This window comes from Leopardus geoffroyi, chromosome C1 (genome assembly GCF_018350155.1).
Source record: "Leopardus geoffroyi isolate Oge1 chromosome C1, O.geoffroyi_Oge1_pat1.0, whole genome shotgun sequence".
NCBI lineage: Eukaryota > Metazoa > Chordata > Mammalia > Carnivora > Felidae > Leopardus > Leopardus geoffroyi.
The window spans coordinates 92822413-92846319 of record NC_059328.1 but is presented as its reverse complement, the minus strand read 5'-3'; the positions used below and the strand labels follow the sequence as shown (position 1 = coordinate 92846319).

General features: G+C 40.6%; 1 protein-coding gene and 1 long non-coding RNA gene across 7 annotated transcripts in view; one reads left to right on the top strand and one right to left on the bottom strand.

Annotated features, from left to right (window-relative positions):
* The window catches only part of AKNAD1 (AKNA domain containing 1), a 42170-nt gene that overhangs the window by 3336 nt on the left and 14927 nt on the right, over nt 1-23907 (top strand). For 4 of the 6 annotated variants that reach the window (XM_045478495.1, XM_045478493.1, XM_045478498.1 and 1 more), the window contains exons 2-8: nt 323-1420; nt 3541-3580; nt 4190-4338; nt 4432-4494; nt 9424-9554; nt 17030-17186; nt 23603-23688. In XM_045478495.1, coding sequence (XP_045334451.1) covers nt 431-1420; nt 3541-3580; nt 4190-4338; nt 4432-4494; nt 9424-9554; nt 17030-17186; nt 23603-23688 — 1616 coding nt within the window. In that variant the 5' untranslated portion in view covers nt 323-430. The remainder of the gene's footprint in view (nt 1-322; nt 1421-3540; nt 3581-4189; nt 4339-4431; nt 4495-9423; nt 9555-17029; nt 17187-23602; nt 23689-23907) is intronic. The other 2 variants (XM_045478494.1, XM_045478499.1) reach the window with 2 other exon arrangements.
* Nucleotides 2638-23907, bottom strand: part of LOC123598367 — a 28274-nt gene continuing 7004 nt past the window's right edge. Inside the window, exon 5 of the long non-coding RNA XR_006712570.1 lies at nt 2638-2759. This is a non-coding gene — a long non-coding RNA (uncharacterized LOC123598367). The remainder of the gene's footprint in view (nt 2760-23907) is intronic.

Here is a 23907-nt window from a genome sequence, read left to right as displayed (position 1 = left end):
CCCTAAGTTCTTATTTTGTGGAATATATATTCCAAATAGCATTTCCTAAGAGAGATTGAAAAATACGTGCTCATCAACTGGAGATCAAATTCTCCCTCAAAATTTAATGAATGAAACATGTAAAACCTCCTCCCAACCTTTTTTTTTTTTTTTAAATTCCTTGCTTATATACCACTTGGCTGAGCATTCTGCCTTCATATTTATAACTGAATTTCCCTTAAGGAAAAGCATCCATTTTGTGCTGGTATAGACAGCAATATAAGCATAGTGTCATACATTATTCCAATATATTTAACAATGACGTTCTTCTTGTTTTGCACAGACTAGGAGACACAATGAAGACAACCAGTGAAAACCAAAAGATCTACAGTTACAATTAAGAACATCAAAAAGAGGCAGCAAAGGACAAAGGAAATCAGGCTGCACATACATGGAGGAAGCCAGTTTCTCAGAAGACACAACTCCTAAGCCACAGGAACATTTGCTTTTTGGTAGGGATTTCTCCCAAATTAAGATATACAGCAATTACAATTTTACCTCAAAAAATGACATCCTTGATGTCTCATATCAAATTATGTCAACAGTAGATGATCCTCAAAAAAAGGCCACATACAAAGAGATTTGTGGAAATGCAGACATAACCAAGACTTGGGATAAAATGACTGAAACTGTTGTTAACAAAAACTATGATAAAGAGAAACAGTCCACCATAAATCTTGATATTCCAGCTAATGAAAGAGACCCTTCAAAGTCAAACCTTTCTGATATTTTACTCCATCATCTTTCCAAAGAGGAATTCTTAAAAGGTCAAGGCATTAATTGTGAAACTTTCCCTGAGATTTCTAATGCTGGCTGTTCTGATGAAGCCATTATTAAAAATATTATTTTGCACTATGCTAAGAATTCTTGGCCAAAAGAACAAACCCCGGAACTCACAGGCCCTCTCAGCCTCACAAGGGATGATGAAAGCAGCAATAAGCCCTATTGTTCTCAAGCTATGAGAGAAGAAAACACCTCTAATTTAGAAGAGCCAGTGGTTGCTGGAGAGAGCAGCTATCAAGAAACTTCAAATTTTCTAACTAAGATCAAGAGTCTATGTGATAAACCAAAAAGTTTCCAAGGGCAGCCACCCCAGAAACAACAGACTGAAAAAGCAATTTCAGGCAATTGGTTGAAATATGGCCATGACCAGGTTCATTACCAGTTCTCTGATTTCTTTAAGGTTGCTCCCAAAGTGAAAATCCCTAAAAATAACATAATTAATAAGCCACTTATAATAGATACAGAAGCAAGCCTTTCTCCTAAACTGAGAGATAAGTCAGTTATGATGCAAGATATTTTAGAAAGCATATCTAGGTCAAATTGTATTGAAAAACAAAAGCAGAAAAGGAAAACTACTGATTCTTCACAACAGACAGAGGTGAGTAAAAGTAGTCTCCAGGAAATGCATAATCTGGGCAACTTCCCATCCATATCAGTGGGCCTTTGCAAGGTGCATGGAACTGACTTCTAGTCTTTGACCCCTCAGAAGCTCAGTGGGTGTCTTCCTGAGAAGAATCAGGGGCTGGACAAACAACACACAATAGTATAAATTCCAAACTCTTTGACCTGGAATTTGAGTCCCCCCGCTGCCCTGCTTTTTTTTTTTGCTTCATCCTACCCTTATAAACTTAGCTCCCATCCCTCAGGAGTCATCTTCAGTGACCTGGCTGGTCCCCAAGCTCTCTGGCCGCTCACCCACTGAGCTCCTGCCCTCCATGGAACATCCCACCTATGCCTATTCAAAATCTGGTCATTTTCATGGCCTCTTTCAATTCCCTGTTGGCCACAGGACTTTTCAGACCCTCACTCCCACTCCCATTCAGTCCTTCACATTCTCTTTTGTTTAGTTTTCTTTCAGAGCATTTATCTCAGCCTGCTTTGGATCATAATAATTTGGAAATATCTGTTTCTTCCACTAGATTTGAGTACTGTGGAGGGCAGTAACCTTGTCTTCATCTTTCCATTGCCTAATTCCCCTAGGGGCTTGGCCTTGTGTCTTCTATATATTATACCCTTAGTTATTAACGCTAAATCAGATCAAATTAAGATCTTTAATAACATAATCCAAGCTTGCTACATTGGTAACTAGTTAGTACCATTTTTTAAATGCTTATATTGGGATTTTTTTTTTAAGTAATCTCTGCACCCAACATGGGGCTCGAACTCACAACCCTGAGATCAAGAGTCGCAGGCTGTACTGATGGAGGCAGCCAGGAACTCCCAAAGACCAAATTTTGTTAATGTTTAATTTATACTATTTCCCCTTTCCTCATCTCCCCGTCCCCCCCATCTATCTCCCAACACGTTGAGGCTCAGGGCCTCGATTATTTAAGATTCGGTGGTGAGGTAAATTCACATTAATGATCAAAGTAAACATTTCAGTTCTCTGGCACTTTGTCAGGACAGTATGATCTTTCCCTGAAGCTTTGTATGAAGGGCACTCTGGACTGAACACTCTATGCCTGTTTCCATTTCTACTCCTTCATACTTCAACTCCCTTCTCTAGCAACTGAATGCTCTGGGGAGCTTGAACAGAACCCCTCCCCCCCCCCACCCCATCCCCTCCCTCCTCCCCCCCCCCCCCCATACCTGAATCTAGCAGCTCCACTTGGCCTTGACTGGAATGCTTCTCTATGTCTGACATTGGCAAATCTCAGGGGTCCTCATTCTGCTTGCACCCACCCCTGGGTGCACAGGGGTGCACAGTCCTCAGTGCCCTGAGGTTAGCAGGAACAGAAATGGATATTAGGCTCACCTCTCTCTGGCAATGGAAGTCTAAAGTCAGGTGTCTTATTTTCTCTAGTCCTGCTAATTGAGGTTGGAGAACTAGACTCTATCAGTTCTCTATCTGTCATACAGTTGAGACATTCATAATAACCAAAGTCTAATTTGACCACCACCATTTAGCTCTCTGGCACTAGCATGTTTCTGAGCTTTATGTGTAGACTCTCAAGGTGAGTCACTCTGGAATTTAAGCTCCTGTCCTGTTAGCTTATGACAAGTAAACAATCACTATCATGACATACATTTTGGAACTTAATGCATACTATTTTATATTATTCTCCAGAATGTGGCTACTGTGTGCATGGTGTTAGTGAGAGTACCAGTGACAGAGCTGGCGACAAGACCAACAATGGCCCCTGCCCTCATGGACCCCATGGTCCAGTTTTAGGAGAAACGTTTCAGTGTTCCCCACAATAGTATCAAACATGGTAGTAGTAACAGATATGGTAAAATCTAACACTTAATCCTTGTAACAACCCTAGGAGGTGGGTTCTATTTCTACCCTTATTTTATTGCTGAGGAATTTGAGGTTTACAGTGATGGAGTCATTGCCTTGGGTCACCTGGGAGGTAAGTGTCAGAGTGGAATTCAACCTTGGCTTTGGGAGCCCAGCTCTTGACACAACTCTGGGCTGCCTCCATGATGACCACAACATTTCGGTGGCGTCACCGATCTGTGTCAACAATAATGTTTTCTTATCCTTTAATTGTGCAGATGGAGCCCACAATACATATTCACCAAGACAATCTCAAAGGTACCAGCATTTTTATTTTATTTTATTTTATTTTATTTTTACTATTTATTTATTTTGGGGAGAACGCAAATTCAGGGGGGTGGGCAGAGAGAGGAGAACAGAAAATCAGAATCAGGCTCTGTGTGGACAGGCTGACAGCAGCAAACCCAATATGGGGCTCAAATTCATGAACTGTGAGATCATGACCTAAGCCAAATTTGGATGCTCAACTGGCTGAGCTACCCAGATGCCCCACTAGCATTTTTAAACTTCTGATTTAGATATACATTTTGAAAACTTTTTTTAAACTTTTTTTTAACGTTTATTCATATTTTGAGAGACAGAGCATGAGTGGGGAGAGGCAGAGAGAGAGAGGGAGACACAGAATCTGAAGCAGACTCCAGGCTCTGAACTGACAGCACAGAGCCCAATGCAGGGCTCAAACTCACAGACAGTGAGATCATGACCTGAGCTGAAGTTGGACGCTTAACTGACTGAGCCAGGCGCCCTGAAAACTTTTTTTTTAATAGCAAATGGTGATGGTTGCCACAGACTTCTGTTTTTAGTACTTCATAAATCTGCAGTGAAGTTGAGATGAACAGAAGCCAAAACTTATTCTCTCTTATACAGGAATAGAATCTGAGACAAGTCTCTTTAAGGTGTCATCAACCTCTCAGAAAGACCCTTGCCCAAGTTCTTCTTACATATTTCAAAAGATAACTGAAGGGAAACAGATGTGCCAGAAGTTAAAAGAACAGACTGATCAACTGAAGACTAAAGTAATATTTTTAAAGATTATGACCAATAGAAGTGACCAAATTCAGGCATAAGACATCATGCAATTAATGAAATATTGCATTTTTTCACTACAGGTACAAGAATTTTCCAAAAGCATAGCACAGGACTCTCCTTGTCATTTGCAAGACAAGAAGCTGGTAAAAATTTTATCAAGTTTTAAACATCTTTGTTAAGGAATTTGATGTGCATAAGTATGAATGACTTTATAGCACCATGTTTCCTCTACACTGGGGGGCATAGAAATGTTCTGGTGGAAATGTTTTGCTGAAGATTAAGGGCTGTGACCTCCAGAGGCCTAGCCTTGTGTTTTACATATGTTGTACCCTTAATTATTAATGATTAATTGAACTGAATTAAGACCTTTAATAATCTATTTCAAGCTTGATATATTTGGTAACTAGTACAAAATTTTGTCAACGTTTAATTTATACTATTTCCCCTTTCCCTCTACCCAACCTCCCAACATGCTGAGGTTCAGGATCTCCTTGATTATCTGGCTCAGGGGTTTGTGTTATAGGAGCTAAAAGAGCTTAGAGTTCTATTTCTATGTGTATTTATCCCTCATTCATTCTCAGAGGAGTCTATTACTTATGGCTATTATTCCTCAGTGGCCACCCAACAATAAATCTGAGACCATGGTAGGCTTAAGAGAATAACATGCCAGCTGTTATACAGGGCAAGTCCATCCAGAGTTGATGGGTCCTGGGGGATACAGATTATAAAATTTGCCAATATCTGACAACTCAACATATAAAACTTTGAAAACTCAAACCTGATCTTAAAACTATGCTTTTCAGGTGAAAATCTGTGATTTTCACATCCTTGCTTGTTGTTGCATTTAATCAAATCACTAATTTATATTGTAACCACAGTTCATCAGTGCCAGGGTTGTGGGAAGTTGGGGTGGAACATGGTAATGGGGCAAAAAGCTGAGATTGTTAGAGCCAGAAATGTGCAAAGTCAAAGACGTCATTCAGGCCACTGGGTCAGCAACAAGGCAGGTGGTCAGAAGTCCTGATGTGAAGGAGCACGAACAAAGCAATGGCAGGCTGTGCGGTAGAAACCAGACAGTATACACAGAGGAAAGGAGGACTCAAATGTTAAGAGACACAGTTGATCACTCTCATTCATCTATTGTATTAATTAAATAACTTATTAATTAATTAATTCAACATATAATTATCAGGTACTTCCTATGTCCAAGACTCTGTACCAGGCACTAGAGATTTGGAGATAAAGAAACAATTTCTTTTTCAAGTGGCTTACAGTCTCCTGGGAACAGATAGGTAAATAGACAAACAACATGAAGCTTGAGAAATAATGCTAATGGCAGCTTAGAAGCGGCTCCCCCTTGACAGTTAGAAGGTACTTTGCAAGGCTCCCTGGAAGTGACTGACCTCGGAGTTTGGCATTGTAGGATGAATATGCATGAGATTGACAGGGTAGTTACAAAACAGTGGTCCAAGAAAAAGAATCACCAGTCACAATGGCACAGGGGACAGAAAACCCTGATGGGATGAGGAATCGTGTGGTACTGTAATTAGCCAGATGGAATCCAGGGTTCATGTGGTGAAGAGGAAGGGACAAGACAAGGACTATTCATGAAAGACCTTTAAACCATGCTAAGAAGATTATATTTCACCCTGAGGTTGAGTGAGGGGGCAACATTGGAGGACTGAAAGCCAAGAAATGGTAAGCACCATGGGGCAAGACTTAGGGACAAAGCCTGGCTAGGAAGCCATACTCCAGGTAACAAGTTATGAGCGCCTGAACCAAAACTAGCAATGAGGATGGAGAGGGGGACAAATCTAAGAGTTTAACAAAGTGGTTGCACATTAAGAGGGGAGAAGAAAGGAAGGGAGGAGGCTTGGATGAGTTTCAGATTTCTAGCGTGGGCAACCAAGGCCAGGACTAAAAATGGAAGATCCAGTTCCTAATGGGTGTGGGAGGCAGGCAGGAGGCAAGGTGCCAAGTTCATTTTGAGGTCCCTGTAGGACATCCAATTGGAAAGATCCAGTAGGCAATTAGAGCAATGGATTTGGACCTCAGAGGAGTTGCTTGGGCCAGAAATGTAAATCTGGATATAGTTGTGGGTTGAAGCTATGAAGTATATGAAGTTTACTCCCAGGCAAACCTGCAGAGTAAGCAGTAAAGAAGCCCAAGGAAAGAATCAGCAAACAGGGGCAGGTAAAAGAGGGTTCCTCAAAGGAGACTGACAAGCAGTGACCTCAAAGCTCAAGGCTGACCTGCAAGGGGCGGAGCTGTAAAGCCAAAAGAAAAGAAGGGGGTATGGGCCACAACAACACATGTTCAAATAACAGGAAAAAAAAAATCAAGAAGTGAATTGGATTTGGCAACCAAGAGATCATGAGGGACCTTGACAAGCCCAGTTTTATTTAATGAAGTGATTCTGTAAAAGCCAGATTGCCGGAGTGAAGCAGTGAATGATAAAGGAGATATCAAAAAAGTCTGGTTTTGGGGTGCCTGGGTGGCTCAGTTGGTTAAGCATCCGACTTCGACTCAGGTCATGATCTCACAGCTCGTGGGTTTGAGTCCTGCATCGGGCTCTGTACTGACAGCTCAGAGCCTGGAGCCTGCTTCAGATTCTGTCTCTCCCTCTCTCTCTGCCCCTACCCTGCTCACACTCTGCCAAAAATAATAAATAAATATTAAAAAAAATTTTTTTAAAAAGTCTGGTTTTCAGGAACTGGGAGAACACAGATTTTTAAAGGGCTGAGCAAAGCAGAGGGAACTGGTTCAAGGCACTAGCCTTCTGAGGCCTCAATCCAGGAAGTTTCCCCTTGATGCTAGGATATGAGGGGATTCGTATTAGGGCAGAGATGAGAGTCAAGGTGATTCCTGACAGTGTCAGCCTTGGCCTGAGATTTCCAGGCCCATTTGAGTCAGCATTGGAAGAAGGCCAGAGAGGGTGACACTAACCTTCTCAGCATGAACAACACAACAGAATGGAAAGCATCTGGATGTTGGAACAGACAATGTAGTTCTATATACTGACTGTACGATCTTAGGCACTTCCCATCTCAGAGTTGCCATGAGGATTACATGAGGTACATTTATAGCTAGAAAACTGTGCCCTATCTTCTTCTGAGATATAACACAATTTAAATCCCAAGATCTTAAATTATAATTTGTAATTGACTTTCTCTCTTTTCTCTTTCCTTTGAACACCTAATTCCTTCTTACGTTTTCACTATCTGCATGCTACCAATTCCTAAATTCCTGGTCCTACCTTCTCATCTACAGCTCCAAATGTTTGTGTGTATCTTTACTTGGCTCTCCCACTCTTGCTGAAAATTCTACATGTCCAACATTGACAGCTCCATTCAAATCTGTTAGCCTTTCCAAATTCCTCAGTTTAGTCAGGGGTTCACATTCTTTCCGCCTCCCAAGCTAGAAACCTGAGCATTGTCAGTGAGATTTACAGTAGTACCAGGCAGGGTCCTGGCAGGAACTAGATGGTTTATTCCGATGGAACAACTGAGGGGAGTTTAATAAGGCATCATTTTACAACAGCGTGGGTAAGGTTAAGGGAAACCAATAAGGGACAGAAAGCATCTCATAGAAGGAACAGTGGGGCAGAAAGGAAGGAGAAAGAGCAGATATTGGAGCCTAGGGAGAGTAGCTATAATGGTAGGAGTAGCTGACAAGCTCTGCTTTTGGTAGAGAGACACAGCCAATCCACTGGGATACAGGCAGGAGGACATCAGGGACATCAGGGAAATAAAGACCCCTACCTCATCTTTCTTCATTTCCTCTCTTCTGCCATTGCTTTCCATTGGCTGAAACCAATGCCAGGGCAGGGGAGCCTATTGGTGCAGTCCACTGAAGGTCAGCTTCCTGGCTGGGGCACGGAGAAAGATGGAGGACAAATCTGGGTGGGGTGAACATGGAAGACATCTACCACACTTGCCATTTTTTATGCCCTATGGCCAAGATGTTTCCAAACTTGGAATAATAATCAGATTTAATAATGATGATGGTGATGATCCTGGCACTAAGCATTAACTCATTTAATTTTCACAGTATGAGGTGAGGGCTATTACTGTCTCAGATGAGAAAACTAAAGTTTAGAGTTCAAATTGACTAAAATCATAATAATTATTAGGTGAAAGAGTCTGAACTTGAACCCTGGGGTGTCTGATCCTGTAACCCTATTGTTGTGTCCCTCCAACCATCCTTTCCTCTCCATGTTCGTGGACACTGCCTGGTCCAGGCCTTCCTGAGCATCCTTCAAGCCTGATGTAGGTCTCACTTCTTCCACTGAGCCATGGCAAAGTGCCATGGCAAAGTCCTTGAATCCAGTTTCTTTTCCCAACTGGAATAAAATCCCTGAGACTGATGTAACTTTTGTATCTCTCACACATTTGGCCCAGGGCCACGTATAGGCAGTGCTCAGGGAATATTTAGCTATTGGGGCTGCAGTGTTGAAGCCTCTATACATCAAGACCAGACCTTAACCTGCACCATGTAAGTGTTAATCTGCACGAGGCTGCAAGTGTTGACGTATAGAAGACCCATTTGAAGCTCTGGCTAAACTTCCTAATGCCCCATCCCTCCAAGTGCCATAGACTCAAACTCAGATCCTCTAACTTCAGTCCCTTTTAAGGTCCTTGTGGCTTCAGACATACCTCCTAGAGCTCCAATTTCCTCCCATATACAATCGAGATAATAAAATCTACTTTGCAACATTTACAACATTGATGTGTGGATTAAGTAAGATAATGCTCAGGAAAGTGCTCTATAAGCTAAAAGCCATTCTGCAATAGCACAGGACTATTGTATCCTATTAAGGAGTTCAGAGGCCTCTGAGTGGGCCCTGGGGAAGAAATCGGAAGTCGCCGTATTGAAAAAGCTGTGTGCTAGAAGGGCGTTGTGAATGTGGAGATGCCTGGGTTGCCTCTGTTTTAGATGTCAGTCTCTGAAACAAAACAATTGCCAGGAGAAGGATGGTGGCTTCATTTTGAAACTACCATAGTGTACACCCTCCTTGTATTTTGGGGGGAAACAACCACTCATGCGTGATTCTGGTGACTTTACTGCTACAGGTCCTGGAGAAACTGCAGGGACATCTTGAACTACTGGAGCAGGAGTTTAGGGACAACAAGGAGAAGCATCTGGCTTTGAAGCAAATTCACAGGCATGAATCCCCAGCTGTCGGTGACTTTGATCCAGAAAGGTCAGGCTTAAACTGTGTGAGGTGGAGGGGTCAGAGGCAACCTCCTTCAGGTGGGATTCTGATATGGCTGCTGGCTTAATGCTTGCACAGCCCCTGGCCTAGGGTCAGCAAAAACTGTGCCATCAGTGAACAAGTGTTAGCGCATGAGACAAACAGTGTGGAACTCCCACTACGTATAAAGTCCTGTCCTGGGCACTGACCCAGGTGGAGTCCTCCACATGAACAATTGTCCCCCAGAGGAGCGATTTTGTACTATAATCGTGACCTTTGTTGTGTGTCATAACTGGTCCTGAGACCCAGAACAGTGTAAGAAAATCCTGGAAAGGCTCACACGCTAACCCCAGAGGGCCTTCTCTCTAAGCTCCTTGTGTCTTGGCCTTCATCCCACTCCTTCCTCTGTCTCCCCTGCCTGGTTCTTCTGTCCTTCCCTTTTTCCCCCTTTTCTTTCCTATCCACAGACAATTCCAAAGGGGCAGTGGGTATGAGAGGACCATTGCTAGGTTGGTTAATGTGGGGGTGAAGAACCCACAAAGCCTGATAAATTTAGGGAAAATGTTAAAGCTTAAAGTCAAAATGACTTCTGAGTTAATTCACATTAGAAACTTGGATGCAAACTCACTGAAGTTTCCAACTGGCCATTTTTATGGCCCTGTGCTCCTCTCTCTCCAATCCAAACAATTTTAAGATGTATTCCAGGACTCAAGGCTAGGATTGTTTCCATTTAATTTCCTGGTATGAATTAAAAGAATCCATTTAGGAGACTTAATCTCTGTAAATTCAACTCTTTCTATTCATTGCATTTTTACACGGAATCTTTCTTGATGCCAGATTACTTTAATGGTTTATATTTCGGCACTAGTGTCCTGAGGTATTTTTTCCAAAGTACAATTTCACCTTTTCAAAATGAATGAAATCTCTGTCTACTGTTATTTCAATACTGAGTAATTAGACAGCAAGGATGAGGTTTTAATATTGATTTTTTTTTTTTTTGCCCAAAGGCTTATTTTGTTTTCTGGGAAAAGAAAGATCTCTACATACTTTCACTATTTATTTAAAAACTAATAGAGTAAGGATATTTATTTTCCGAGGAATCCCACTTGTCTAGGCAGTCATTTTAAAGTTGGGCCTCTGTGCACATTCAGACCAAAGTTATGCAACACCTTATTTATATCCTAGTTACACCCACAGTGTGCTGGACCCAGTATAAATCAAAAAAGTTTCAGCTGTAATTATGTCCCATATACAGGAAAAGCTTTCAACACTGGGGCAAGGGAAGGACCCAGTCTCTCCGAAACTCGGTTAAAACCACCTCAGAGCAAGCAAGGCTGCTCGGTTTGACACTGGTCCTCTTGTTCTCGCATGGGCATAATGTGGCAGTGAGCAGAACCCCATACAATGAATTGTCCAGAACCTTCTAAGGGTTGAATCTAAAGGCCATTGTAGATGGCTTCCTGCAAGGGAAAGAATTCTGCAAGCTCATTGGCTAATTACTTGTTTAAGTCTGCTATGTACTCTTACTAAAACCTTATTGGGGCACCTGGGTGGCTCAAGTAATTAAGCATCCGACTCTTTTTTTTTTTTTTTTTTTTTTAAATTTTTTTTTTTCAACGCTTATTTATTTTTGGGACAGAGAGAGACAGAGCATGAACGGGGGAGGGGCAGAGAGAGAGGGAGACACAGAATCGGAAACAGGCTCCAGGCTCTGAGCCATCAGCCCAGAGCCTGATGCGGGGCTCGAACTCACGGACCGTGAGATCGTGACCTGGCTGAAGTCGGACGCTTAACCGACTGCGCCACCCAGGCGCCCCTAAGCATCCGACTCTTGATTTCTGCTCAGGTCATGACCTCGTGGTTCATGAGTTTGAGACCCGTGCTGACAGTGTGGAACCTGCTTGGGATTCTCTCTCTCTTACTCTCCCATGCACTCTTTCTCTCAAAATAAATAAACGTTAAAAAAACACAACAAACGTATTATTGCCTTTAAAAGGTAATATGCAAAAATAGTTCTTTTATTTCATGCATCTTGTTTGTCAGAATGTAGTCTGACAGTCATTTCACACGCTGACCCCAGAAGTCAAGGAGTCAAGAAATGGGGTTCTGCCTCCACCAATCCCTCTCTCTGATATTATCAACATACAATCTTCTGCTTTACGGAAAAGATCACAAAATCCCTCAAAAATGTCTTTTCTCCATCTCCAGATCTGCATGTTTTCACCTCCTCTTTCTTCCTTCACTCACCTCCAACCCATCTGGCCCTGGTCCTTGGGCCCATTTCTTCCCACTACCTTCAGGCCTATCTCCACCATTTCAGAACTTCCTTCAAATTTTCAGCCTCTCCTTGTCCTCTGCTTAATTCTCATTTGCCTGCTAGATTAGAGCATATTTTCCTATATTTTACTTGATTATCAACAGTTTTCCATGCATAGATCTTTGTCCCACCGCTTGCTGAGTACAGCAGCCTTTCCCATGGGATGAAAAGGCCACTTTTATCATATAAAAAACCCTCCACATATAGATAGGACTGGTTCTCTTCCATCCCATTGATCTGCATTTCTATTTCTAGATTAACCACACAGTTTTAAATTAGTATAGTCTAGGGGTGCCTGGGTGGCTCTGTCGGTTAAATGTCCCACTTTGGCTCAGGTCATGATCTCATGGTTTGTGAGCTCGAGCCCTGTGTTGGGCTCTGGGCTGACAGCTCAAAGCCTGGAGCATGCTTCAGATTCTGTCTCCCTCTCTCCTCTCTCTCTGCCCCTCCTCCACTCATGCTCTGTCTCTTTCTCTCTCAAAAGTAAACATTAAATAAATAAATAAATAAATAAATAAATAAATTACAATAGTCTAGTGTATATTTTGACATATTTCTTCTTTAAATTTTCTTTAGCTGTTCTTGAACACCCTTCTTACTAATAAACTTTATAAATAGCTCACCAAACTTCCTTAGGGACATGCCACTCGAATTTTGTTCAGAATTGTGTTGAATTTACAGATTAGAGAAGAGTTGAAATCTTTGCAATGAGTAGTCCCATCCAGGAGCATGTTTTCTTCATGCAGATTTCATGCATGTTTTGTTAGATTTATTCCTACCTATTTTGTAGGTTTTCTCAGCATTATTAACAGATGTTTTCTGTAATTGATATACAGGAAATAAAGAAAAACAATATATTTAACTTCTGCTGGGCTATCTTATGTATTTCTGTTCATAGTGTGTTTTGATTAGCTGTTGATTGTCTTAGGTTTTAGGTATGACAATCATAGCATTTGAAAATAATGACAGGTTCCCCCAACTCCCATTTCCCCCTATATATTTATACTTTATCTTTTCTTCCCTGATTCTTATATATCTTATTTTTTAATCAATTTATTTTATTTGCTAGGTTTTCCAAAACAATGTTAAATAATACTAGCAAAAGCAACCATTCTTTTCATATTCCAAACAGTAATGGGATTTTTTTCAAGTATGACTCTTGCTGTAGTTTCAAGTAGATAAGTTTATCAAGAAAGTTTTCTTCTATTCTTGATTTACTAGGATTAGATTTGTTTTTTTAATGTTTTAATGTTTACTCAAATGGGATTTAGAAATCTATTTAGTTTATTTCCTAACTCTATTAATATAATAATAAAATGTATTCATAAATATCCTAATGTTTAGTTATAGAATGATTGGGAAATTTTTCCCTTTTCTTTTTATGTTTCAAAAGGGTTAAAGTCTTACTAGAACTCACTCATAATCCCACTTGGATTTGGTGCCTTTTGGGCTGGTGGATTTTTGATTATTTTTTCTATTTTTCTCTGGTTATTAGTTTTTTTCCAGATTTCCTACCTCTTTTTGAGTAGATTTTAATAATTTATGTTTTTATAGAAACTTATCCATTTCATCTAGATTCTAAACTATATTGGCATCAAGTTGTTCAATCCCATTTGATTTAAACTTTTTCTTCTGGTATATTTCCTTTCTCATTCTTAATGTTACTTATGCTTTTCAGTCAGACTTTCCAGTGGTTTCTTTTATAGATATTTTCAAAGACAATGTTTTATTTTATTAATCAAATTCTTTTAAATTATATTTATTTCTCCTTTTGGGGGGTTCATTTGGTAGTTCTTTTTTCTATTTTCCTGTTTTGGATACTTAGTTTATTGATTTTGAACTTTGCTCCCTTGTAAATGCATGCTAAAGCTATAAATTTTTCTCAGAGTACTGCGCTAGCTACATTACATTGGTTTTATATGTTTTTTTCACATTTATTATTCACTTACAGAGTATCCTTAATGTCTATTAACCCAAGAGTTAGTAAGATGAGTGTTAAAATTTCCAATTAGTTGTTTGTTCTTGTTGTTGCTATCTTTTTGTTATTAATTTCCAGTGATCAAATTTTTAAGACTTTAATTTTTTAAGACTTTAATTTTTAAGAGCATTTTTCATAGGAAAATTGAGAGGAAGATACAGAGATTTCCCACATACCTCTGCCTGCACACATGCATTATCACCATTATCACCCCTCACCAGAGTGGTACATTTGTTACAACTGATGAACCTACACAGATCCTAACTGTTCAAAGCCCATTTTCTGCATTAATGGTTTACTGTTGGTACTGTACATTCTATGGTTTTGGACAAATGTATAATGACTTGTATCCATCTTTATAGCATCAGAGAATTTTCACTGCCCCAAAAATCATCTGTACTCCACCTATTCATCTCTCTGCCCCCACCCCAACCCTTGGCAACCACTGATCTTTTTACTATTGCTATTTATTGCTTTTTACTATTTCCAGAATGTCACATAGTTGGAATCATGCAATGTGTAGACTTTTCAGATTGGGCTTCTTCCACTTAGTAATATGCATTTAAGGTTCCTACATGTCTTTTCACAACTTGATAACTCATTTTTTTTTAGTGATGAATAATATTCCATTGTCTAGATGTACCATAGTTTATCCATTCACCTCCTGAAGGACATCTTGGTTGCTATCAAGTTTGACAAGTTGAATATAGTTGCCATAAACATCTGTGTTCACGTTTTTGTGTTGACATAAGTTTTCAACCCCTTTGGGTAAATACTGAGTGCATTGGATTGTATGGTGAGAATATGTTTAATTTTTAAAAAAACTGTCAAACTGTCTTCCAAAGTGGCTGTACCATTTTGCATTCCCACCAGCAGTGAATAAGAGTTCCTATTGCTCCACATCCTTGCCAGCAATTGGTATTGTTAGCATTCCATATTCTGACCATTCTAATAACGGATAGTGGTATCTCATTGTTTAAATGTGCATTTCTCTGATGAACTATAATATGGAGCATCTTTTCATATGCTTATTTCCCATCTTTATATCTTCATTGGTGAGATATCTATTAAGGTCTGTAGCACATTTTAAAATTGGGTTGTGTGTGTTTTTTTATTGTTGAGTTTTAAGAGTTCTTTGTATATTTTGGGTACTAGTCGTTTATCAGAAATGTCTTTTGCCAATATTTTTTCCTGGTCTGTGGCTTATCTTCTCATTTGCTTGACATTGTCTTTCTCAGAACATAAGTTTTAATTTTAATGAAGTCAAACTGATCAATTATTTCTTTCAGGGATAATGCCTTTGGTGTTGTATCTCAGAAGTCATCACCATACCCAAGATTATCTAGGTACTCTACCATGTTATCTTGGAGTTTTATACTTTTGCATTTTACATTAGGCCTGTGATCCATTTTGAGTTAATTTTTATGAAGGATATAACATCTGTGTCCAGATTCAAATTCTTTTTTCCACATGGATGTCCATATGTTCCAGCAGCAACTGTTGAAAAGACTATCTTTCTTTGCTCCATTGTGTTGCCTTCTCTCTTTTCTCAAAGATCAGGTGACTATAGTTATGTGGGTCTATTTCTGGGTTGTTTATTCTGTTCCACTGATCTATTTGTATAGTCTTTCACCAATACCACACTGCTTTGATTGCTGTAGCTTTACAGTAAGTCTTAAAGTTGGGTAGTGTCAGTCCTCCAACTTTGTTCTTGTCCTTCAATATTATGTTGGCTATTTTGAGTCTTTTGTCTCTTCATATAAACTTAGAATCATTTTGTCAATAGCCACAAAGGAACTTGCGGGGATTTTGACAGGGGTTGCATTGAATCTATAGATTGAGTTGGGAAGAATGGCCATCATGACAATATTGAGTCTTCTTATTCATAAACATGGAATATCTCTCCATTTATTGAGCTCTTTGATTTCATTCATCAGAATTTTATGTTTTCCTTATACAGATCTTGTATATATTTTGTTAGATTTATACCTAAGTATTTCATTTTTTGGATCTTAATGTAAATAGTACTGTCTTTAATTTCAAATTCTACTCATTCATTGATATATATAGCAAAGTGATTCACTTTTGTATATTAAACTTATACCCTGTAACGTCTCTATAATTGCTTATTAGTTCCAGTTTTTCTGTTGATTCTTTTGGATTTTCTACACAGTCAATCATGTCATCTGTGAACAAAGACACTTTTATTTCTTCCTTTCCAATCTGTATACCTTATATTTTCTTTTCTTGTCTTATTGCATTAAGTAGGACTTCCAGTGCAATGTTGAAAAGGAGTGGTGAGAAGGGACTTCCTTGCTTTTTTCCTGATCTTAGTGAGAAAACAGTGATATAATTATTAATGATTTGGAATTTGTTGAGATTCTTCTTTGTGGATTAATATAAGGTAAATTTTTATAAATGTAATGGATTTGAGGAAAATGGGTTCTTCCTGGGTAAAATAGGTATTTATATTTATAGATACATTTACACATATACATAAATGTGTGTGTGTGTACAGATGCATATAGATCCAGCTTGTTAATCAAATTCTTCAGATAGTTCATTTCCTTCCTCTTTTCAATTGATATAAATCATTATTTCCACAGAATCATAGCTCTTAGAACTGTAAAGGATCTCAGGGTGCCTGGGTGGCTTCGTCGGTTAAGCATCTGACTTCAGCTCAGGTCATGATCTCTGTGGTTTGTGGATTTGAGCTCCATGTCAGGCTCTGTGCTGACGGCTCAGAGCCTGGAGCCTGCTCCCAATTCTGCATCTCCCTCTCTCTCTGCCCCTCTCCCACTTGTTCTCTCTCTCTCTCTCTGTCTCTCAAAAATAAATAAATGTAAAAAAAAATTAAAAAAAAAAAAGAACAGTAAGGGATCTCAAAATAATTAGATCCAGATAAGCAGAGTATTGTTTTCCCATGTTATAGTTGAGACATTGGAGGCACAGGAAGATTAAGTGATTTTCCCAAGGATACACAGCTAATGAATAACAAAATGAGGATTAGAGCCCAGGCCTTTGGAATGAAACTCTAAACAGGATGCATGTCAGGGCGGGTGTCCATTATCCTTCCTGTCTGAAGCCAAACCACCTTAATAATATAGACCAATGCTATATTCAAGAACTGTTGTTACTAATTAGAATGTTGGCTGCATATCCAATAAGATGCTTGTTTATGTTTATTAGAGAAGTGGAAGGTGAAATCTTCAAGTTGGAGATGCTACTTGAAGATGTTAAGGAGAAAATTAATAAGGGCAAATATACGTCAGCTGTCTGTCTTCCCGGGAGTTCTCCAATCATCCCTGATGAGTTGGCATCCACATCCTCTCCACCCTCAAATGAGGTAATACAGCAACCTACAGCCTAATTTTATGCCAGGAAAAGATGTTTTTTATGCATTTATAGAATCCTAATTCATGAACTCATGAATTCTATTTTAATATCTCATGAAAATTTAACTTTCCGAAGTCCCATGGAACCAGCTTTTAAAAATTAGAAGCTATTTTAAGTGTTGGTTTTTGAAATATCTTAATAGTTTAAGATGTAACAACGCAGTTTAAACTGATGAACCATTGAAAAGCTATTTCTTCTGGATGAATAGCAACATTTTTGTGGATCGTGCCTGGAAGAAATAATTTTTCTTCTTAATAGTTTTATATTCCCTCTTCTACATAAAGAATAACATACTCAGCAGGAAGAACTATTTTCCACAAGTCCACTTCTGCATTTTCCTTCTCTCAAGTTCAATTCTTTTGGATTGTTTACATATGCAAGATTAGGAATTCAAATCAATCACCACCCAGTATTTCTACACTTTTTGTCTTTGTGGCCTCAACTATCAGAACATTCAGACTAAATTAAAATTCTGAGAAACTGAATCATCTGGATAATTGCCTTAAATTGACTCTTTTGTTTCAGACAGAATTTGCCTGTGGCTGACATTCAAAATCTGAATAGGTTTTTGTTAGAGTTAAGAACAAAATGCTGAAGATTATATAAATATTAGCCTTGCCAGATCAGTGCAGTTGCCCCTTCAAAACAACCTGCCCAGCAAAATTTCATCCATTTATATAACCTTGACACAATGCCTCCCCATCCCAGGCAGAATTCTTTGTTCAGACCTCTGTGCCCCCACAGCACTGTGTCTCATTTGTCCCTGTGCCTTTGTACCTATCTTTTTATCCCAAACATCTGACTGAACGCCTGGTGTAGCATGAATGCTCAGTATAGTAACCTCTGGGCCCTTGTGGATTTAAGAGTTTCAACACCTCACAACTGTCTCCAAGGTTCACAGCACTTTATGCCTCCAGTTCTGAACCTGAACTAGCTTCCAGGTGGTGCGAGGGAGTCCAGGAGTCAGCTTAGCCTTCCGCCCAGCAGCTCCCTCAGGTCTGGGTTTGCTCTTCTTTATTTGGTCCCAAGTTTACAGCACTTGCTGTGAAATAATGAGAACTCTGTAACTTTGTGATAAATAGCCCTGAAAAGAGAGTCTACTGCTAGGATCATTCATTCCTTCATTCATTCAGGTACTTTTCAGGTATCGGGGTAGAACATAAACAAAGCAGGATGGCTTAGTTTGTTAAGCGTCTGACTTTGGCTCAGGTCATGATCTCACAGTTCGTGAGTTTGAGACTGGGATCAAGCCCTGTGCTGACAGCATCAAGCCTGGAGCCTGCTTCAGATTTGGTGTCTCCCTCTCTCTCTGCCCCGGCCCCACCCCTGCTCACACTCTGTCTCTCTCAAAAATAAACACTTGGGGCGCCTGGGTGGCGCAGTCGGTTAAGCGTCCGACTTCAGCCAGGTCACGATCTCGCGGTCCGTGAGTTCGAGCCCCGCGTCGGGCTCTGGGCTGATGGCTCGGAGCCTGGAGCCTGTTTCCGATTCTGTGTCTCCCTCTCTCTCTGCCCCTCCCCCGTTCATGCTCTGTCTCTCTCTGTCCCAAAAATGAATGAACGTTGAAAAAAAAAAAATTAAAAAAAAAAAAATAAACACTAAAAAAAAAAAAAAAAAAAAAAAAAAGCAGACAAATTACTTGCCCTCAAGATGCTTACATTTCTGTGAGGGACACATACAATAAACAAAATTAATGTGTGATTACAGAATGTTAAAAGTGCGATGCATTTAACATTATACATTCCTGTGACTCTGAAGCCGAACTGCCTGGGTCTGAGTACTGGCTCTGTCACTCATCAGCTTTGTGACCTTGGGAAAGTTATGTAACCCTCTCTGTGCCTCAGTTTCCTCCTCTGTAAAATAAAGATAATAAGATCTGCCCAAGCTTCCAAGTCCTCTTCTGCAAAAAGTCTCTGCAAACTGTAAAGCTCTGAACCAACAGAATTATTGTTTACTTCTCATTATAATTTTGTTATCATTTTAGGCCCACAGAGTTTTAATCCCAGCACTTCCAATTAATTTATAATGAAATAATCTCAAGTGTGGTCCCCAGACCAAGAACATTAACATCACCTGGCAGCTTGTTAGAAATTGGCATGATGTTACAGTGTCAAGTTAATATAAGTAAAATATGTGAAACAGAGCCTGGCTCATAGACAGCATACTACCTGGGTGTTAGCTCTCGTGACTATTAAGTAATGGCATGTGACCAAAAGTCACTCACTGTGGGAGGGCAAAGTCACTCGGGAGACATGGTCAGGGAAGGTAAGATTTGAATTGAATCGGTTGGGAGGGAGGGATGAGAAGGCAGTAGGTAGGTGAGGAGTCTGGGGACAAGGACCCCAGGTAGGATGTGATGGTGCCTTAGGGGTGGGGTGGTGATGCTGGAGCCCTTGGTGCCCTTTCCCATGGGAACTGATTGGAGCCCTTTCCCCTGGGACTGCAACCCAAAAGGCAGTCCCTCTGTGTGGCTCCGTGGATTCCCAAGGAACACTGGGGCCATCCTTTGGAGCCCATGTGGGCGTGAGGGGACAAAGGACACCCCTCCCCCTCCTCAGCCCTGCAGGCCCCCCTACCAGCTCCCTCAACACAGCGACAGCCCCCTTCCTTCTCAGACAAGTTCCCAGAGGAAAGAGGGAGAGTGGCCACATGATGCCCCCATCACACCCTACCTTAGGTTGCTCCTTCCCATTATCCCAGGAATGCTGAAATTAAATTCCCACTGACTCTTAGGCAAATAATCCCCCAAAGTGAGACTCTCACGTAGCCTAAGAACTGATTCTAAAAACTTCCTTAAAAAACAAAACAAAAATACCAAAACCCAAACGACAACAAAAACAACACGGAGTAACTAGATCAAATGGCCATAAGGTTGTCCTCTGATTCCAGGGTCATGTCCAGCAGCCCAGTCCTGCTTAGTTCAGTTCATTCGGTTGAATCTCTGACCATAACCAGTGTTACTTACTGAATGTGGCTCTGAAACTGGCATTGTTGAGATCACATGGCTCTTATACTAACATCTTGGGTGTTAGTGCTGGAGACAGCTGCTGGTATTGCTAATGTTTCCCACTCTCTCAGCACTCAGGAAACACCAGTCTGAGGCACCTGTTCTAGATCAGGGCTTCTCCAACTGCAGTGCATCTAGGAATCGTCTGCAAATCTTACTGGATGCAGGCTTGATTCAGTGGGTCTGGGGTGAGCCTGCAATTCTATAGTTCTAACAAGCTCCCAGGTGATGCCAATACTTCTGGTCTGGGGACCACACCTTGAGAGTATTTCTTTTCTTTTTTATTTTTTTTAAAAATTTTTTTTTCAACGTTTATTTATTTTTGGGACAGAGAGAGACAGAGCATGAACGGGGGAGGGGCAGAGAGAGAGGGAGACACAGAATCGGAAACAGGCTCCAGGCTCTGAGCCATCAGCCCAGAGCCCGACGCGGGGCTCGAACTCACGGACCGCGAGATCGTGACCTGGCTGAAGTCGGACGCTTAACCGACTGCGCCACCCAGGCGCCCCATTTTCTTTTCTTTTTTAAAAAAAAATTTTTAATGTTATTTATTTTAGAGAGAGAGAGAATAGAGTGTGAGTGGGGGAGAGGCAGAGAGAGAGAGAAAGAGAGAGAGAGAGACACACACACACAGAATCCGAAGCAGGCTCCAGGCTCTGAGCTGTCAGCACGGAGCCCCTGAACCATGAGATCATGACCTGAGCCAAAGTCTGATGCTTAACCAACTGAGCCACCCAGGCACCCTGAGAGTATTTCATTATGAATGAATTGGGAGTCCCGGGATTAAATAAACCCCCCGGGTCTAAAATGATAATGACAAAACTATAATAAGCAGTAAACAGTAATAGTTCTGGTGGTTCAAAGCTCCACAGTTTGTGAAGACTAGGCAGAAGAAGAGTTGGAAACTTAAGAAGGTAAGATTTGCCCAGGACAAATATCACGGGACACTGGATCCCCCAGTTCAAGTGGGGGGCACCTGCCTACATTCTGCTCATGTAAATCTGCCTTAAATGTGAAGTGCAGGGCAACCCCTGTAGGCCTAAAAGTGAGAACTGATCAAAGAAAACACAGGGAAAACCCTTTATTTTTTAATTATAAAAATGATTCATGCTTACTGCAAAAAAAAAAAAAATTAGAAGGTAGAAAAAAAGTATAAAGAAGAACATTTCACAGAAAGAAAAAGCATAGCTAATATATTAGTGTGTATCTGCCCAGTCTCTTTTCTTCTCTGCATACACATATACATTTTTGCAAAAATGAGATCATACTGTATGTATTGGTGTTTTATCGATGTTTTTTAATGTTTATTTATTTATTTTGGGGGGGGGGGTAGGGGAGGGGCAGAGAGAGAGAGGGAGGGAGAGAATCCCAAGCAGGCTCCACACTGGCAGCACAGAGTCCGATGCAGGGTTTGATCCCATGAACCGTGAGATCCTGACCTGATCTCAGGTCATTGAGAGTCAAATGCTTAACTGACCGAGCCACCCAGTCAGGCTATGCATATAGTTGCCCCATACGTATTGTTTTATGATGCTTTTTTTTCATTTAACATTCTATTGTGGGCATCTCAACAATCACTTAGAATAAATCTATAGCTTCATTTTTAAGGATTCCATTGTATTTCATTATACCAACTCATTTAACCAGTCCCTTGTTGATGGACATTCAGGTTTTTTCCAGTTCTTTGATACGATAAACACTGCTTCAGTAACATCATTTTACATGTAAGCTTTTGGCCATACTTGATATTTCCTTAAAATAAAAACCTAGGAGTGCAGTTAATGGTTCAAGAGGCACAGAGTGCAAATTCTGATAAGCTGGCCCTTAGCAAGGTGGTATCTGTCCCAGCTGTGCATGAGAAAGGAGATGTGTTCACCTGAGTGCACCCTGGGTATTTTTTTTCCAACCTCTGCTAAAGTGATAAGTGACACCAGTTTCTCATTGTTTTCATCTCTATTTCTTTGACTATTTATGAAATTTAACTCATTTTCATGTTTCTTGGCCATTTGACAACATCAACATTTTAACTAATATTTGCAAAACTGAAACCGCAGCCACTTTTTTTAAGGCAGACATATTGAAAAATATTAAGAACCAATAATGTTTAATATTGAGGTTTTTATTACACAAAGTGCTCTGACAAATGCACAAAGGAGTAGTAAAATTATGGTTAATAACACAAACATATGGGTAAAGGTTCAAATCCCCGCTCTGCCACTTACACCCTGTGTGACCTTGCCAGGTTGCTTAAATCCTCTGAGCCTCAGATGATTGAAAATGGGCATTAAAATGGGCACAACGTTTCAGGATGGTGGGAAGGAACAAAGGAGGCTGTATGAGAAGCATGTGACCCAATGAGTGATCAACAAATGGTTGTTTTTATTAATAGGGAAACACTGAAACCCTCCAAAAAATTAATGGACAAAGGATATGAACTAAAAGTCACAAGTAGGAAACACAGCCAATAAATAAGCACATGGGAAAATGTTTGTCTCTTTTAATAATAGAGGAAATGCTAATTAACACAAGGTGTCACCTTCCCCCTCTTGAAATTACCAAAAACATTTTCAAGGATAATTCCTGATGCAGAGGAAGGTGTGGTCAAACTGAGCTGCCCACATTTTGGCGGTTGTGTAATTCTTACCACGTTTGTGGAAAGCAATTTGGCAATATGTATCATCATGCAAACATGTTCACAACCTTTGACCTAGACATTTCCTAAGGAAGTAATTCAAAATATGGAAAAAGCTATCTGTACAATGATGCTTATGCCAGCATTGTTTATAATGGCGAGAAGAGCACGGTTTCTGTTTACATAAAGGGAAAAACCATAGTAAAAAAATACACACGGGGCGCGGGGGTGGGGGCGGCGTCAGGCCTTTTCGGTGAAGTAGTGTAATTTCTCTGTGTTAAAAAGGGACATATAGACACTTTAAGCCTCTAAGTGATTTCTAAATCTCATTTTAATTCAGTTTAATGCATTTCTTTGGAAAAGCTTTTAGACCTCTACTAACAGTGGTCAGATTGATGGATTTAAGTATCTTCTTAAATCTGTTCATCCCCTGGTGGAGCTTGGGGTCATTTGAAACTAAGGAAAGAAAAAAAGGGGGTGCAGGGAAGTATTCTCTCATCTGTAAACTAGATTTTCAAATGTTTGGAGAAGGAAAGAAACCAAGCCAGTGTTGCAGCCTTCTTTCTCTGAGCCCCAGGCCATTACAACACAGACCCCACCGAGGGAGTGAGAAATCAGAACTGAAGGAGTCCTGGAGTGGTGAGTTTGGCTGCCTCTGTGTGTGAGCAGCGGAGGGATGAGTCACTTCCTCAGTCACATCCACATCTGTCTGTGCTTTGTGGTGCAGGAGAACCCCAACAACACCTCAGGAAGGCCCAGTCGTGCAGAGACAGCCAGTCCAAGCTGTGCCTGTAGCCACCTGGTCTTTGAATGGTGAGGGCTTCTCGCTGCTAAATTCCCAGGGTGGGTGGGAGCCGGTGCTGGTATAATAGCTCCAGTGAGAGTGGGCGTCAACTACTGGAACAGGTGCCAGAAGCCACTGGCCAAGTTACAGAATCACAGATCTCAGGGCTGGGCATGCCCAGCCTCCCTCCTGATTCACAAACCCTTCTAGCAGTGGCTCGAGTGAGGAGAGCATCAGAGTCATTGGGG